This window comes from Alnus glutinosa, chromosome 9, assembly GCF_958979055.1.
Source record: "Alnus glutinosa chromosome 9, dhAlnGlut1.1, whole genome shotgun sequence".
NCBI classification, from domain to species: domain Eukaryota; kingdom Viridiplantae; phylum Streptophyta; class Magnoliopsida; order Fagales; family Betulaceae; genus Alnus; species Alnus glutinosa.
The window spans coordinates 25,954,055-25,970,219 of record NC_084894.1 but is presented as its reverse complement, the minus strand read 5'-3'; the positions used below and the strand labels follow the sequence as shown (position 1 = coordinate 25,970,219).

General features: G+C 36.1%; 1 protein-coding gene across 1 annotated transcript; it reads right to left on the bottom strand.

The window, feature by feature from the left end:
• Positions 1–450: 450 nt before the first annotated feature.
• Positions 451–6,210, bottom strand: LOC133876920 (disease resistance protein RPV1-like). Its single transcript, XM_062315144.1, has 4 exons — positions 5,654–6,210; positions 3,088–4,195; positions 2,665–2,976; positions 451–2,553 (listed from the first exon to the last, which is right to left on the bottom strand). The coding sequence occupies exons 1-4, from the start codon at positions 6,208–6,210 to the stop codon at positions 451–453; spliced, it is 4,080 nt and encodes a 1,359-aa protein (XP_062171128.1).
• Between the last annotated feature and the right edge of the window lie 9,955 nt (positions 6,211–16,165).

Below are 16,165 nucleotides of genomic sequence, written 5' to 3'. Positions count from 1 at the left end.
AACTAACATATTATCTAGTTAATTAACATATATATACTAAATAAGCATATAATATACTAGCTAAGTAAATATAGTATTACATATTAATTATAATACTTTGATAATAGTATTTAGTATGTCAAATTAACATATTAAGTTATTAATGGTTATTATATGATATATATATCACATTATACATTGTTAACAATAGTTATATATGATACTTGTATTATAGTTAGTTATATAGAATATATTATACTTACTACATGCTTACATTATACATATACCGTAGTTTATACTCTGTACTAATATAACATATTTTTAATTTGTTACTTATAGACTATAGTTATGTACTATATTTTATTATATGTCTTATATTATTATATATTATATATTTATGTTATTAATAAATGTATAGAAATTGTTCACAAACTCGGGCTTGGACAACGCTTTGATCACACATTGAAAACTTTAATAGTTTACATCGAGATCTAGACCAAAGTAATCCCAAGAAAACCAAATGACCTTCACTGAAGAATACTGAATGGAGGATGGTACTTGTCTTATAGCAGTTCCCCAGACACCAAGTTTCTTCAATTGTTTCAAGTTCCCAAGGTTCCCTGGCAATTTATCAACTTTTGAGCAACCGAATAAAATGAGATATTGGAGAGAGGTCAAATTACAAACGACACTTGGAAGAGTCAAAAGACTTTTGCAGTCTGCTAGATCCAGTACAGTAAGGCCACTTAAACGCCCAATTGATAATGGAAGTTCTTCTATGGCAGTCCCATCCAATTTCAGTTTCTTCAAACGTTTCATATCTCCCACAATTTCTGGAAACTTCTTGAGCTTCCAACAACCAGAAAGAATCAAAATTTCAAGGGAATCCAAGCTAATGTTGCATGGAAGGCTAGTAAGAGATCTGCATTGTTTCAAATTCAGTAAAGTAAGGCCACTTAAACACCCAATTGATAATGGCAGTTCTTTTATGGCAGTCCCATCTAGTTTTAGTTCCTTCAAATGTTTCATATCTCCCACAATTTCTGAAAACTTCTTGAGGTTCCAACAACCAGAAAGAATCAAAATTTCAAGGGAATCCAAGCTAATGTTGCATGGAAGGCTAGTAAGAGATCTACATCCTTCCAAGTTCAGTAAAGTAAGGCCACTTAAACGCCCAATTGATAATGGAAGTTCTTCTATGGCAGTCCCATCCAATTTCAGTTCCTTCAAACGTTTCATATCGCCCACAATTTCTGGAAACTTCTTGAGCTCCCAACAACCAGAAAGAATCAAAATTTCAAGGGAATCCAAGATAATGTTGCATGGAAGGCTAGTAAGAGATCTGCATCTGTTCAAGTCCAGTAAAGTAAGGCCACTTAAACGCCCAATTGATAATGGAAGTTCTTCTATGGCAGTCCCATCCAATTTCAGTTTCTTCAAACGTTTCATATCTCCCACAATTTCTGGAAACTTCTTGAGCTTCCAACAACCAGAAAGAATCAAAATTTCAAGGGAATCCAAGCTAATGTTGCATGGAAGGCTAGTAAGAGATGTGCATCCTCCCAAGTCCAGTAAAGTAAGGCCACTTAAATGCCCAATTGATAATGGAAGTTCTTTTATGGCAGTTCCATCCAGTTTCAGTTCTCTCAAACGTTTCATATCTCCCACAATTTCTGAAAGCTTCTTGAGGCTCCAACAACCAGAAAGAATCAAAATTTCAAGGGAATCCAAGCTAATGTTGCATGGAAGGCTAGTTAGAGATCTGCATCCTTCCAAGTTCAGTAAAGTAAGGCCACTTAAACGCCCAATTGATAATGGAAGTTCTTCTATTGCAGTCCCTTCCAATTTCAGTTCCTTCAAACATTTCATATCTCCCACAATTTCTGGAAACTTCTTGAGCTTCCAACAACCAGAAAGAATCAAAATTTCAAGGGAATCCAAGCTAATGTTGCATGGAAGGCTAGTAAGAGATCTGCATCCGTTCAAGTTCAGTAAAGTAAGGCCACTTAAACTCCAAATTGATAATGGAAGTTCTTTTATGACAGTCCCATCCAGTTTCAATTCCTTCAAACGTTTCATATCTCCCACAATTTTTGAAAACTTCTTGAGGTTCCAACAACCAGAAAGAATCAAAATTTCAAGGGAATCCAAGCTAATGTTGCATGGAAGGCTAGTAAGAGATCTGCATCCTTCCAAGTTCAGTAAAGTAAGGCCACTTAAACGCCTAATTGATAATGGAAGTTCTTTTATGGCAGTCCTATCCAATTTCAGTTCCTTCAAACGTTTCATATCTCCCATAATTTCTGGAAACTTCTTGAGCTTCGAACAACCAGAAAGAATCAAAGTTTCAAGGAAATCCATGCTAATGTTGCATGGAAGGCTAGTAAGAGATCTACATCCTTTCAAGTTCAGTAAAGTAAGTTGTTTGAGACCTGCAACAGATGGGTGCACCTCATATAACCTCTCACATTGTTTAAAAATCAGCTTCTCAAGATTTGGGGCTCTAGTGAAGTCCGGAGTGTTGATCAAGTTGTAAGAGTAACTAAGGTCAAGGATCTTTAACTTGGGTAAACTCTGTGATAAAACAATAAACAAATTCAAGCAATCAACTTATCTAAAAAATAAAATAAAATAAAAGAAAAAAAAGAACACACTTAATTGCATAAGTAGTACTAAAGATCTTACCTTCTTTTCGTTCCATATTTCTTCAATGAGGCTAAAATGCATTTCGAGTTTAACGAGTTTATCAGGTGAGAAACTCATTGGCAAAGACTTCAAAGGATATAGAGGCAAATCAATAACACGCAACTTGTTAGGAAGATAACTAAGACCTTCCCAATCAATAGCCCGCAACTTGTTAGGAGGATAACTAAAGGGTTCACAACAGCACACGATTTTGAGAAATCTTAAGTTCGGCAGCTTCAAGAAGGCTTCAGCATTCAAGTGTAATGTAGGTGGACCACCCCTTAGGGCTATGCCTTCAACTCTTTCTGTTCCCTAGTATATAACCAAAAAGAAAGAATTGGTGTAGTGAAAGATATATTAAAATCTAGAAGTGCATAAAATATATACAAAAATACTAGCTTATATTCTCTACTTGCCACTTACTGTATTATTCGTCAGCACATGATGGATGTCTTCCCAAAACCACAATCTACTTCGTCCGCCAGGCTCTTCACAAGATTCACGCCGAACGATCTCCCGACCCATTTCTTCTAACAAATCATGCAACTGCAATTGTTTACTTGAGATGGTTATAAGTGACTTATTAATGAGATTATCTATACCGATTTTTGGGTGGTAACCAAAACTCTCTAATATATCTTCCACACGATCTTTGTCCTCCCCTTTGAAGAAACAAGCAATGTCTAAAAATATTTTTTTCTCTAAATCTGAGAGTCCATCAAAACTTATTTGAAGTTTATCGTGGATTTTCTCATCAGGGATTTCTTTTAGCTTTCTTAGCATGCTTTTCCATACATCTTCACTTCTTTGATACAAAGATGAACCCAAAACTTCAAGGGCTAAAGGAAGGCCTTTAGCGTAATTTAAAAACTTCTTGGACAGCTCCACAAAATCTTTAGGGGCGCTGTCTTCCTTGAAGGCTTTCCGACAAAAGAGTTGGAGTGCTTCATTGTAATTCATTCCCATAGCCTCATATATTCCATCTTCGGCCACATCATGTTCAATCAACAGACGCTTGTTTCTAGTTGTTACGATGATTCTGCTCCCTCCACCAAACCAGCAACGATGTTTTGCTAATGCACGTAATTGTTCAAGTTGGTCCACATCATCAAGAATGATAAGAACTTTTTTACAATATAGTCTTTTTCTGATCACATTAGCTCCCTCGTAATCATTTTGTATATTAATATTGCTTTTTGTCTGGATAGTACTGGAAAGAAGTTGTTCTTGTAAAGCAACTAAACCATTTTTTCCAGCTTCTTCTCTAACATTGGCAAGAAAGCAATTAGCTTCAAATTGACAAGTAATTCTTTCGTAAATAGCACGTGCAAGAGTTGTTTTACCAATTCCACCCATGCCACATATTCCTACAAAGCGAACATCATCCACCCCTATACCTAAATATGAATTCAGCATTTTGTCTACACGAGACTCTATGCCAAAAAGATCATCAGAAACAATCAGCCGAACTATAGAATTCAATTTATCAAGTATCTCCACAACAATTTCTTCAATAACTTCTGCCTCGGGCCTGCAATTAAGGAGATGAATAATCTTTTTTATGAGACAGATTGTGAAAAAAAAAGGGAACATTCAGTAAATTCAACATAAACTTTTAGGAATAATTTTACTTATAACCCCCGATCTTTTATCACTTTTGCAATTAGAGTATCAATCTTTAAAAAGTGTCAATTTAGGTATCCATCTTTTCATATTTTTTTCTTTCAATTTTAACCCTATGTTATAATTTTTTGTTAAATTCTATCATTTTCAAAATACCCCATTTTTTTTAGGGAAAAAAAAATTCAAGGATTTGGTATTGGTAAGAATTTAGCGGAATTTGCAAAAATACCCGTGTCTGAATATTTGAAAAATTTATAAGTTTTTTTTTTTAAAAAAAAAAAAAAAAATAAGGGTATTTTAAAAATTTTAATAGAATTTAACGAAAAATTCTAACGGATGGTTGAAATTGAAAAAATTTAAAAAATAGATACCCTAAATTGACACTTTTTAAAAATAGATACTTTAATTGTAAAAGTGATGAAAGATTGAAAGTTGTAAGTGAAATTCTTTCTAAACATTACCATCCAATTTATCATTTGAATTTTTATCCAATTTACAATCTTCCAAAACTTTAAAAAGTTACCATTGACCTCTCAAACTACATAATACCCTCCTATTATGATTTTTTTTTTCTTTTTTTATTGATAAAAAAGAACGAAGCACGTGTATATAAAGTGGTTCAACAAAGAGCACGTACTTGAAATATATATATTATTTCATTTTATTGCTTTATAAAATAAAAATAAAAAGAAAAAGAAAAAAAAAAACTAAGATTATTATATATACACAAGGAAATGGACGGGTTCTTCATTTGACCATCGTATTTAGAAGTACTTCCTTAACGAAACTAGATGCTAGAGTTCAATTATAAAAGGTTGCATGTCAAAACACTCAATCGCACCGAATTAAATATTCTAAAGGTACGAAATCAACCTCTAAAGACGATATTGTCACATGATTTTATAGTATTGTGAGATTTTTTTCTTGCTCTTATTTTAACATCTTACGTTATATTTTTCTTACTGTTAATTTCAGATTAATATTATTTTGTTATTAACATGAATTTATGCACAACCCAAATAATTTCCAAGCGTGGGATTCTTGTTAGACTGCAGTGCAGTCTGAATGCGTTTTGTTTATAAATACATGTTATGTGTTTAATTGGGACCATTGTTTAATTAGCTCTTATCAGTTCTACAACTTTTTCCTGTATATGTATGTACACGTATACACATATAATATGAGTACACGATTGGTTAGCTCTAATTTATACGTATTTGCTAACTAGTTCATGACACATAAATTTACTTGGCGTACGAGAAAATTAAAGAAGTATGACATAAATATCTAACGTAAGAGAATTAAGTGTTCATTTTTGCAGTCAAAATCAGAAAATTCTCAGTGGAAAAAGAAAGAAAATTGTCACCTGTCCTTTACATGCCATCCGGATGCATCGGCCACTTCTATCAAAGCATCTCTCCATCTTTGCACCATCTCTCTATTCTCCTTGAAACGTTCTTCATGTTCAGCAAAGGCCTGTGCAAAACTCCCCATCTCAGTTTTTTGATGAATGAGTAAACTCCCCCTCCCAGCTTGGCGTACGTCAGAGGGATCCACGTCGTAGAAAACAGGAAAAACTGTGAGCCTTGTCTGTTTCATGCACTCAACAATCTTTGCAAGTTCATCTAAGCACCACGTCGACGACGCATAGTTTCTCGAGAGAATGATGATGGAAAACCTCGATTCTTCTATGGCTATCAGAAGATATGGCCGAATGGGTCTTCCTCTCTCAAGTTCGTTGTCCCTAAAGGTCTTAATTCCTTTTTTATCCAAAGCGGCGTACAGATGGCTCGTAAAGTTGTTGCGGGTGTCTTCGCCTCTAAAACTGAGAAAAACATCGTATTGGTATTTCCGTTGAGGCAAAGAAGAAGAAGAAGAAGAAGAAGAAGAAGAAGAAGCAGTTTCAGAGGTCATGGAAGCCATCGGAAACATACTAAGCAGTAGGCTCAGATTAATTAGCGCTGTATAATATCTATGCAAGAAAATCCGATCCCCGCTTTCGTCCCCTCCCACCTTCCCCCTTCCCCCTTCCCTGTTGTTGCTCGAAAAAAAGAAAAGTAAATCCCCGCTAATTTTGGCGTCGTGGAAAACTGATCGAAATTGCTTCTTTTTTCTTTTTTTTTCGGTTATAAACAACTTTAAGAGCATTTCACACAAAGTTAAAAGGGCTAATACATGCTAAAATGGAAATAAAATAAATCCGTCAAAGTGAGGAAATTTCGAGGAAACTACTGCATGCATTCAAGTTTGTGGATCCGGATCCTCTCCAGTTCTAATGAACTGGAGAGGATCCGGTTGATGGCTTGGATCTCTTTAAAGAGATCCAAGGCCAAAAACCGGCCACGTGGCTCAAGAAAAAAAAAAAAAATCAACAAAGCCAAACCAAACCCTTGCGTCGCATTGACTCGCTCCAATCTCTCTCGCTCTGTACAAACCCGATTACAGAGCACGCAATCCAAAAAGAGTTGGAAGAGAAGACCAATTTTTGGAAGATGGGTTCTGATTTTCCAACAAAGCCTACACCAGTACCAGTACCAGTACCAACCTAAGAAGAAGACCCATCGAACCCATCCACGGCGCTGCACTCTTTCAACACCGACTCTTCATCTTCTTCTTCTTCTTCACCAACAAACCCACCATCCACGGTACAGTGGTTTTGCTGGTTTCCTCAGATGGGTTCCGATTTGGGAACCAGTTTAAGACTTCAAGGCCGAATATCGGCCAATTGACTTCAAAACTTCTAATTTGGTTTCCCATAACATTTTTTTTATTATTAATTGTTTTAATCATTTTTAATAAATAAGTTTCACATTATCATAGTACTTATCTCTAGATAAAAAATTTAGTACCCCTAACATTTTTCTTAAAGTAAAGCTAAATGTAGAGAACTCACCAGAAATGCTTAGGATTTGTTTGACAAAACCTCAAACCATTCTCTAAAACATTTCATCTTTTTGAACGATAATATAACGCGATAATTCTCTACAACGGTCAATCTCTATTCACATAATATAACATAGAGAGAAAATAACACAATCTCGAACTCCTTGTTGAAGTCGTAGGAGCAGTCGATGACAGAGCAGTCAAAGGGGCTGAGGTGCGCAGCACAGAGTAGCCGCGATTGAGGGGCTCAGCGGCCTTCTTTGCATGTGTGAAGAGAGAGGGAGTAGAGAGGAGTTTGCGCTTGATGAGAGGAGAGAATGAAAGATAGAAATGAAAAGGCATGCACAAAATATTGACAGGATAGAGAATGGACGAATAAAAAAGTCCCTTTTTTGCTTTGTTGTGAAGCACTTTCAGCACTCAACAAAAATTCTGACTACTTTAGCATTCAAATCGTGCCAAATTAGCTTTAATTAGCGCGATGTGAATATATGCTCTAAGACAAAATCGAACAGTAAGAGAAAATCTTCCTAACATGAGGGTTGACAAAAACACTACTGCTAAAGCAACAGAAATAGACTGAGATATCCAATTCAAACAAGTGGAGTTGCTCTGTGGCTTGAATACAGTGAGATTAGGTTTAGCACAAGCTTGACATAAAACAAAATTCTGTGCAGACTAATTTATATCATCCTTCAATAGAATAATTCAACTACTATCTGTCATATAAAAAATTACCAAAAAAAAACACAAACAGAGAGAGAATAATGCCAGTAAACTGTTCCGAAATATTCAATCAATGTGGCATATGGAGTCCTTGTATGGCAGTCATGTATTACTACATAAAATAACTACGTACAGTTTATTCTAGCAGAACTCTTTTGTCCTGATCATCATCATGAATTTGCTTATTTATTTGTCTAAGATCGATCAACCGCCAAATTACGACAAATGAGATCCCAAACTATCAGACAATAAGGGAACACAGTGCCTTATTGCTTCCATAAACTCTCCCTCATTATGCCGGAATACAAGACGGAGCCCACAATTCTGAAGTCTCAAGCTTGGGCTGTCGCTGAAAATGAAAGCCTCAATGCGCCTGGATATACTCAACCAACCTGGAAGTGACCATCGCGGAATATAGAACAGCCACATGAACCCACCAAGATGTAACAGCTTGAAATCCGCTAGAGTGGGGCGATAGACATGGTGAGGCTCTATACTATATATCAACGTCAGTTTCCAAACAACAAAGAAGATTAGTTTGTTGCTCCAAATCTTCAAGGATGGCAAGTGAATGCTCGCAGACTGAAAAAGAAGCAAATAAAGCAAGTCCTATCCAATTACTATCGGGAAATGCTGGATGGGGGACACTCATCCGTCCCCCATCACCCATATATAATAAAAAAATAAATTTTTATTAAAAAAGTTGGCTTTGATGGGACATCAAAGCCAACTTTTTAATAAAAAACTATTTTTTTATTAAAAAAGGCTCACAGGGACGGATGACCGTCCCCTGTGTAGCAAGCCTCATTACTATCAGTATCATGAATACTTGGAGGTAACTCAACTCTCACTTGGGGCTCATTGCCGTGATTGCTGAACCACCACTCCAGGATTTTAACAGGAGGGAAGCAAGAATTATATGTAAGATATTATCTTCATATATGGCTTATATGCCATATATACGGTGTTTATTATATTTATTGTAAATATAATATACGGTATTATGGTTATGGTAATTTCTATTAATTTAGATTATCATAATGAAATCGTTTAATTGATTTAAAATCAATTAATAATATTGTTTCCTTGATGGGAGGAACAATACGGTATTTACCATATTTGAGAGTCTCTGGCCTGGCCTATAAATTAATAGCATGTGTACACCATCAGTACGGCAATACAGTCATAGGCATAGGTTAGAAGATCCCTCAAATAATATTTTCTTGTTCTTTAGATGAATCATGGAAATGCTTGAGCAAATATGGTTAGAGGTAAGCCTGAATCCTGTCTTATTTTTTTCCGCTGCGTATGTTAGTTTAAGTAATATGTTGAAAATTTCTAACATCTGGTATCAAAGCGACCTTTATGCTAATTTGCTTAGCATTAATTATTATTGAATCCATAGTTTTTGTGAACGTAATTTGTTCACGTACCATTGGAAAGCATAAGGGTTTAAGGATATTTGCATTTTTCGTCCTTATACTGTGAAAGAAACACCGTATATGTGGCATATAGGCTATATATGGAGATAATATCTTACATTCTCCCACTTGGCCTTTATGACACATGACCTTATGGTATTAGATTCTTTAGTTTGGCCAATCACTTATGGAATCCTCCAACTTAGATAAGAAATGTTTCACACAAATCATGGCGGTAAAACCATTATAAAATTAGATCGTCCCTTCCATGTATCACAATGTAAAACACTCCTTACATGAGTACCTTATGGATAATCGAGCTTTATGAATAAACTTCCTATAAGTCATTCGGGTCCAACTTTATTTATCCTCATGGATAAAATAACAAATGTGCACAAAATCTTTATTATAATAACTTTATGTCTATAGACCAAAAAGAGACAAATCAATTTAACCAAGCAAAAAATGAATTAATGAGTTTCTTATACTCCGCATGACTTTATTCTTTCTTTACCGGTAAACTTTAAGTCATGGGATCAGCAATCATTAATTCAGTACTTATATGCTCAATAGACCCTTTATGTCTCTTAATGTTATCTCTCGTACTGAGATACTTGATGTCGATTTACTTCTGCTTCTACTCTTTATTCTTATAAAAGAAGATTATAGTAGAATTACCGCAGAGTATCTTTATGGTCTAACTGTAAAATCGACAATATTGAGACTTTCAACAAAATGTCTCATCCATCATGCATGTGTACTAAATTCATAGCATGCTAGACTTTCAGCTTTCTTGGTAGACGTAGCAACTATAGTCTACATACTGCATCTTTAAGATATATCTCTCAATAAAAAGATATATACCCTAAAGTAAACTTTCTACTATCTACACAATCAACAAAACTCAAATCTGAACAACTAACCACCTTCAAATGGAAAGTGTATCCTTAGATTAAGTTGTACTTCTTGGTTCCTTGCATATACCACAAGACTTTATTTGAAGCACTTTATTGACCCAATATTTTTATTGTCAGTCATATGGTTATGCATAATGCAGATGCTTAAAGAAAAACATTTCATCTGTCCTTATTTCAATACCTTTTGAGACATTAATCTGTATTTAATTGGTCCCTCTTAATTGCTACTGAAGGTGCATAATCCTTCATTCTGAATCTTCCCAAAACTTATTGTAAATATAATATACGGTATTATGGTTATGGTAATTTCTATTAATTTAGATTACCATAATGGAATTGTTTAATTGATTTAAAATCAATTAATAATATTGTTTCCTTGATGGGAGGAATAATACGATATTTACCATATTTGAAGGTCCCTGACCTAGCCTATAAATTAATAGCTTGTGTACACCATCAGTACGGCAATACAGTCATAGGCATAGGTTAGAAGATCTCTTGGATAACTTTTCTTGTTCTTCAGATGGATCGTGAAAACGCTTGAGTAAATATGGCTAGAGGTAAGCCTGAATCCTGTCTTATTCGTTTTCGCTGTGCATGTTAGTTTAAATAATATGTTGAATATTTCTAACATGAATGTAAGATATTATCTCCATATATGGCCTATATGCCATATATACGGTGTTTATTATATTTATTGTAAATATAATATATGGTATTATGATTATGGTAATTTCTATTAATTTAGATTACCATAATGGAATCGTTTAATTGATTTAAAATCAATTAATAATATTGTTTCCTTGATGGGAGGAACAATACGGTATTTACCATATTTGAGGGTCCCTGACCTAACCTATAAATTAATAGCCTGTGTACATCATCAGTACGGCAATACAGTCATAGGCATAGGTTAGAAGATCCCTCGGATAACTTTTCTTGTTCTTCAGATGGATCGTGAAAACGATTGAGCAAATATGGTTAGAGGTAAGCCTGAATCCTGTCTTATTCGTTTCTGCTACGCATGTTAGTTTAAATAATATGTTGAATATTTCTAACATGTAGTATCAGAGTGACTTTTATGCTATTTTGCTAAGCATTAATTTTTATTGAATTCATAATTTTTGTGAACGTAATTTGTTCACGGATCACCCCATTGTCGCCGTGCTTCTCCAGTAGTCAACGACCCTTGGGTCGCCGACAGCGCTCAGCCGCTGCTTCTCTAGTAATCGACTGTTATGAGCAAGGCTGTCTCAATTAATCTAAAGAAAACAGGAGGGTTCAGCCTAAGCCAAGTGTCATCTTGGTACTTATCAAGGGTATACGTGGGGGCAGACCAACTAACTTGCTGAGAGTTGAGGACAGCTGGATGTCCACTTATGTTTAAATTATGTAAATTCCCTAAACGGTGTCATCTACATTACCAGCTTCTACTAAGAAGAAGGAACGTGGGTAGAAGGCCTGAATGCTAGGAGATCAACTGGTCTAGTGCGAGCAAATCATGGAGATCATGTACAACAACTGTAGAAGCAGTTGGACTCTAGCAGTTATCTAGTATCGTGTATAGCAGTTATCTAGAATTGTGTGTTTATGGTTGTATTTCAGTTATTCAATTCCAGTATTTAAACCAAGCTTTATCAATGAAACGGGTATGAAAGATTCAAAAGCTAAACAGGAGGAAATTGACCCCTTGAAGTGTCAACAATTGTCATTTTATTATTAAACACTAAATTTACCTAGCAGGCTCATAACAAGTGGTATCAGAGCCGCGTTCTTGTGACCATGGCCGAAGGAACTCGATATGCGCAGTTAAGTGAGACAGTAGCAGCCAACAAGGAGACTCTCAATCAACACACGGAGATGCTCAAGACCAGATGGAACAAGTAAGTCTTCTGGCCACTACTCAAAGTCAAAATCAAAATCAGAATGGCAAGGAGAGTAGTAGTAATCTGAATGAGGAAAACCAGGGAGAGAATAGTGGGAATATTGAAGTAGGAAGGGATGATCAGAATGATAGAATATGAGGTATACAAACCCGCACAGTCAAATTAGACTTCCCTAGGTTTGATGGAACCGAACCTGTCACATGGATCCTTAAAGCCCAGCAATTTTTTACATATAGCCAAACCCCAGAAAATCAGAAGGTGCCTAATGCTGCCTTCCACATGGAAGGGAGAGCCCTTACTTGGTATCACTGGTTAATGGATGCAGGCCACACTGGAGGATGGGAGGAATTTGTGTTTGCCCTTAAGACTAGGTTTGCCCCGTTGGCCTTTGATGACTCTGTAGGAGCCTTTACCAAGCTTAAGCAGACTTCAACAGTAGAGGATTATCAAGTCCAATTTGAAATCCTTTCCAATAGAATTCAAGGAATGAGTGAAGAGTTTAAGGTGAGTACGTTCCTGAATGGTTTGAAGGAAGAAGTGAGGATCATGGTAACTATGTTGAAACCCACTACCTTATCCTCTGCCTTCGGGCTGGCTAAGTTACAAGAGGAGGAGGTTAGGCTGAGAGGTAGAGGTCATAAGTACCAATCTTGGGTGACAAACTCTCAAGGGATACACTAAACTGTCGGCAGCACCTACCCCACCTCGCCTTACCACACCTACACCACCAGAAACCAGAAACACCAACCCTCCATACAATCCCAACTTCAATTGACGACCTAGCATTCCTATTAAAAGGTTGACTCCAGCCCAAATGCAAGAAAGAAGAGAGAAGGGGTTATGCTATAATTGTGATGAGAAGTTTTAGCCAGGCCATAGGTGTAATCGACCTAGGCTATTCTTGTGACGTCCCACATAGCCTGGGAATGAGGATGTGCTTATATGTATAAATGCACCCTATATGACACAACGCGTTTTAAAGCCGTGGTGGCAATGAACCTATCAGAACTCCGCAGTTAAGCGAGCCGCTGCGAGAGCAATCTCAGGATGGGTGACCTCCTGGGAAGTCTGGTATGGGGAGCCAAAAGCGGACAGTATTGTGTCATTAGGGGTAGATCGTTACAAATGGTATCAGAGCCATTGCCCAGCCTGAGATGGTGAGAGCGTGCACAAGCCCAAGAGGGTTGCCGGCGGGCACTCACTGGGATGCCAAGAATGGGGTGATCCCATGAAGGTCGCCAGCGAGGACGCTGGGTCCCAAGGGGGGGTGATTGTGACGTCCCACATCGCCTGGGAATGAGGATGTGCTTATATGTATAAATGCACCCTATATGACACAACGCGTTTTAAAGCCGTGATGGCAATGAACCTATCAGAACTCCGCAGTTAAGCGAGCCGCTGCGAGAGCAATCTTAAGATGGGTGACCTCCTGGGAAGTCTGGTATGGGGAGCCAAAAGCGGACAATATTGTGTCATTGGGGGTGGATCGTTACAATTCTTGCTGGAAGGGGTGGAATTGGGTGAGCCTGAAGAGATAAGGGTAGAAGAGGTAAAACCAGAAGAAGAGTTAGAAGGGGAATCACAAGGAGCAGAATTGTTAGGCATTTCTATGCATGCATTGGCAGGAGCTCCAGCCCCCAAGACTATGCGGCTGATGGGAAGAATATTAGGGCAGCAGGTGGTAATTCTCATAGACACAGGCAGCACTCATAGCTTCGTAAATCAAAATTTGGCCAAGAGACTCCAACTACCAGTACAAGGGAGGAACCAACTCACGGTAATGGTGGCCAATGGAGACAACATTACCTGCCCCGAATGCTGTACAACAATAACATTCAGCCTCCAAGGGTATGATTTCAAAACTAATTTACATCTATTGGTTTTAGGAGGGTGTGACATGGTACTGGGAGTAGATTGGTTAAGTTCTCTAGGCCCTATTCTATGGGACTTTTGTAGAGCTTACCATGAAGTTTTCACACCAAGACCGGGAGATTACTCTGCAAGGTCTCATCAAAACTGCAAATAATCTAGTAAAGGGTGAGGGACTTCTAAGGAAAGTAGGGGTAGAATGTAGGGGAATTTGGTTACAACTCATAGGGGCTGAGGCACCAAAACCCAAGAGGCTGCCGCACCCAGCACTGGCTGAACTATTGGATGGGTTCACAGGGGTTTTTCAAGAACCAACTGAACTACCACCAAGCAGGAATTTTGACTACAACATCCAGTTGACTGAAGGAGCTCAGCCCACTTGCGCCAGGCCTTACCGGTACCCTTATTACCAGAAAGAAGAAATAGAAAAGCTAGTGAGGGAGATGCTGTCCACTTGAATTATAAGGCCCTGCCAGAGCCCTTATTCATCGCCAGTTTTACTAGTGAGGAAGGCTGATGGTAGCTGGAGGATGTCTGTGGATTACCGTGCCCTTAACAAAAATACCATCAAAGATAAGTACCCTATACCCAATATTGATGAACTCTTAGATGAATTACATGGATCGGTAATTTATTCTAAGCTTGATCTTAGGTCCGGCTATCATCAAATTAGGATGAAGACGGAAGCCATTCCAAAGACTGCCTTTAGGACCCATGAAGGGCACTATGAATTCCTAGTTATGCCCTTTGGGATAACTAATGCACCTTCAACCTTTCAAAGCCTCATGAATGAGGTCTTTAGACCTTACTTAAGGAAATGTGTTTTAGTATTTTTTGATGACATCTTGATCTATAGTAAGAACATCAAAGACCACTTAAACCATTTGAAGGTTGTCCTAGAATTACTTTAGAGCCATCAATTATATGCTAAGTTATCTAAGTTATCTAAGAAGCACATGTTTTTTTTTTTTTTATTAATGCTATTAAAAAAGCGTATATGCTATTTAAATAACATATGCTTCTCACATGCCAAATGACACATGTCAATCTTATATGTGGATTGTAAGAAATTTCCTACAAACTGATTTGTAAAAAAATTTTGTCCATATAATAGTGTTATCTTTTTTGTATTACACAAAGTAATAAAAAACTACTCAATAAACATAATACGCTAAAAAATCATAATACCCCGTACAAAAAAAACCAAAGGAAACTCTCTCTCACCATCATTTTCTTGAATTTAGTATAAAATTTACAAAAGATAAAATAAGCAATTTGAATGAAAAATAATATATTAATTACATAAAATAAAGAAAAAAAGAAGAAGAGAGGAAATGAAATAAGAGAACCATAGAATATATAGACAAAAAATAAAAAAATAATACTAATAGAATAAATTAGAGTTTTCTTTTCCATATACTTTTCCGGTTCATATGAAACCTTGAAAATCAATATTGTCTATCAATTAAGCACGTTAACAATGTGCATTATACAGGGGAAAAAAAATTAGTGAACAATGTAAATTAAAAAATCATCATATCTCGTACTCAAAACAACAATTAATGTAAACTTTCACTCTCTGTGGTTTCCTTGAATTCAATGTAAAATTTAGAAAAGGAAAAAAAAAATAAAAAAAGAAAGCAATTTGAACAAAAAAATAATATAAATGAGGAAATAGGGACAAAAAAAAAAATGTAAAGAAAGAACAAAATCATAGAAATTAAAGTAAAAAAAAAAAAAAAAAAAGTAAAACGATAACCACTAATATAATAGAAAATAACTATTTTTTTTATATATATATTTTTTCCAAAGAAATTTGTAGGTATAGGAAGAAACTACGGTCAGATAGATATTTTTTAATTCGACCATCATTCTTATATATAACGTAAAAGAAACTACTTTTTCAACAAAAAGAAATAAATAATAAATTATCAATGCAAAAATAAGGATAGAAAATCAAATTAGAAAAACAGAAGCACATAAAATAAATACAAACATATTATTTACAATTCTATTGAACACTGCCCTGACAAACTTGAAAGGCAAATTAAAAAAAAAAAAAAAAAGCTATAGCAGTATTACAAACAAAAAGGTTCCAACAATAGCAAAAACTTCACTCTCTTTGCTTTGAGCATCACTCTCCGGTAATGTAAACAACGTTGCAGTTTTGCATAGC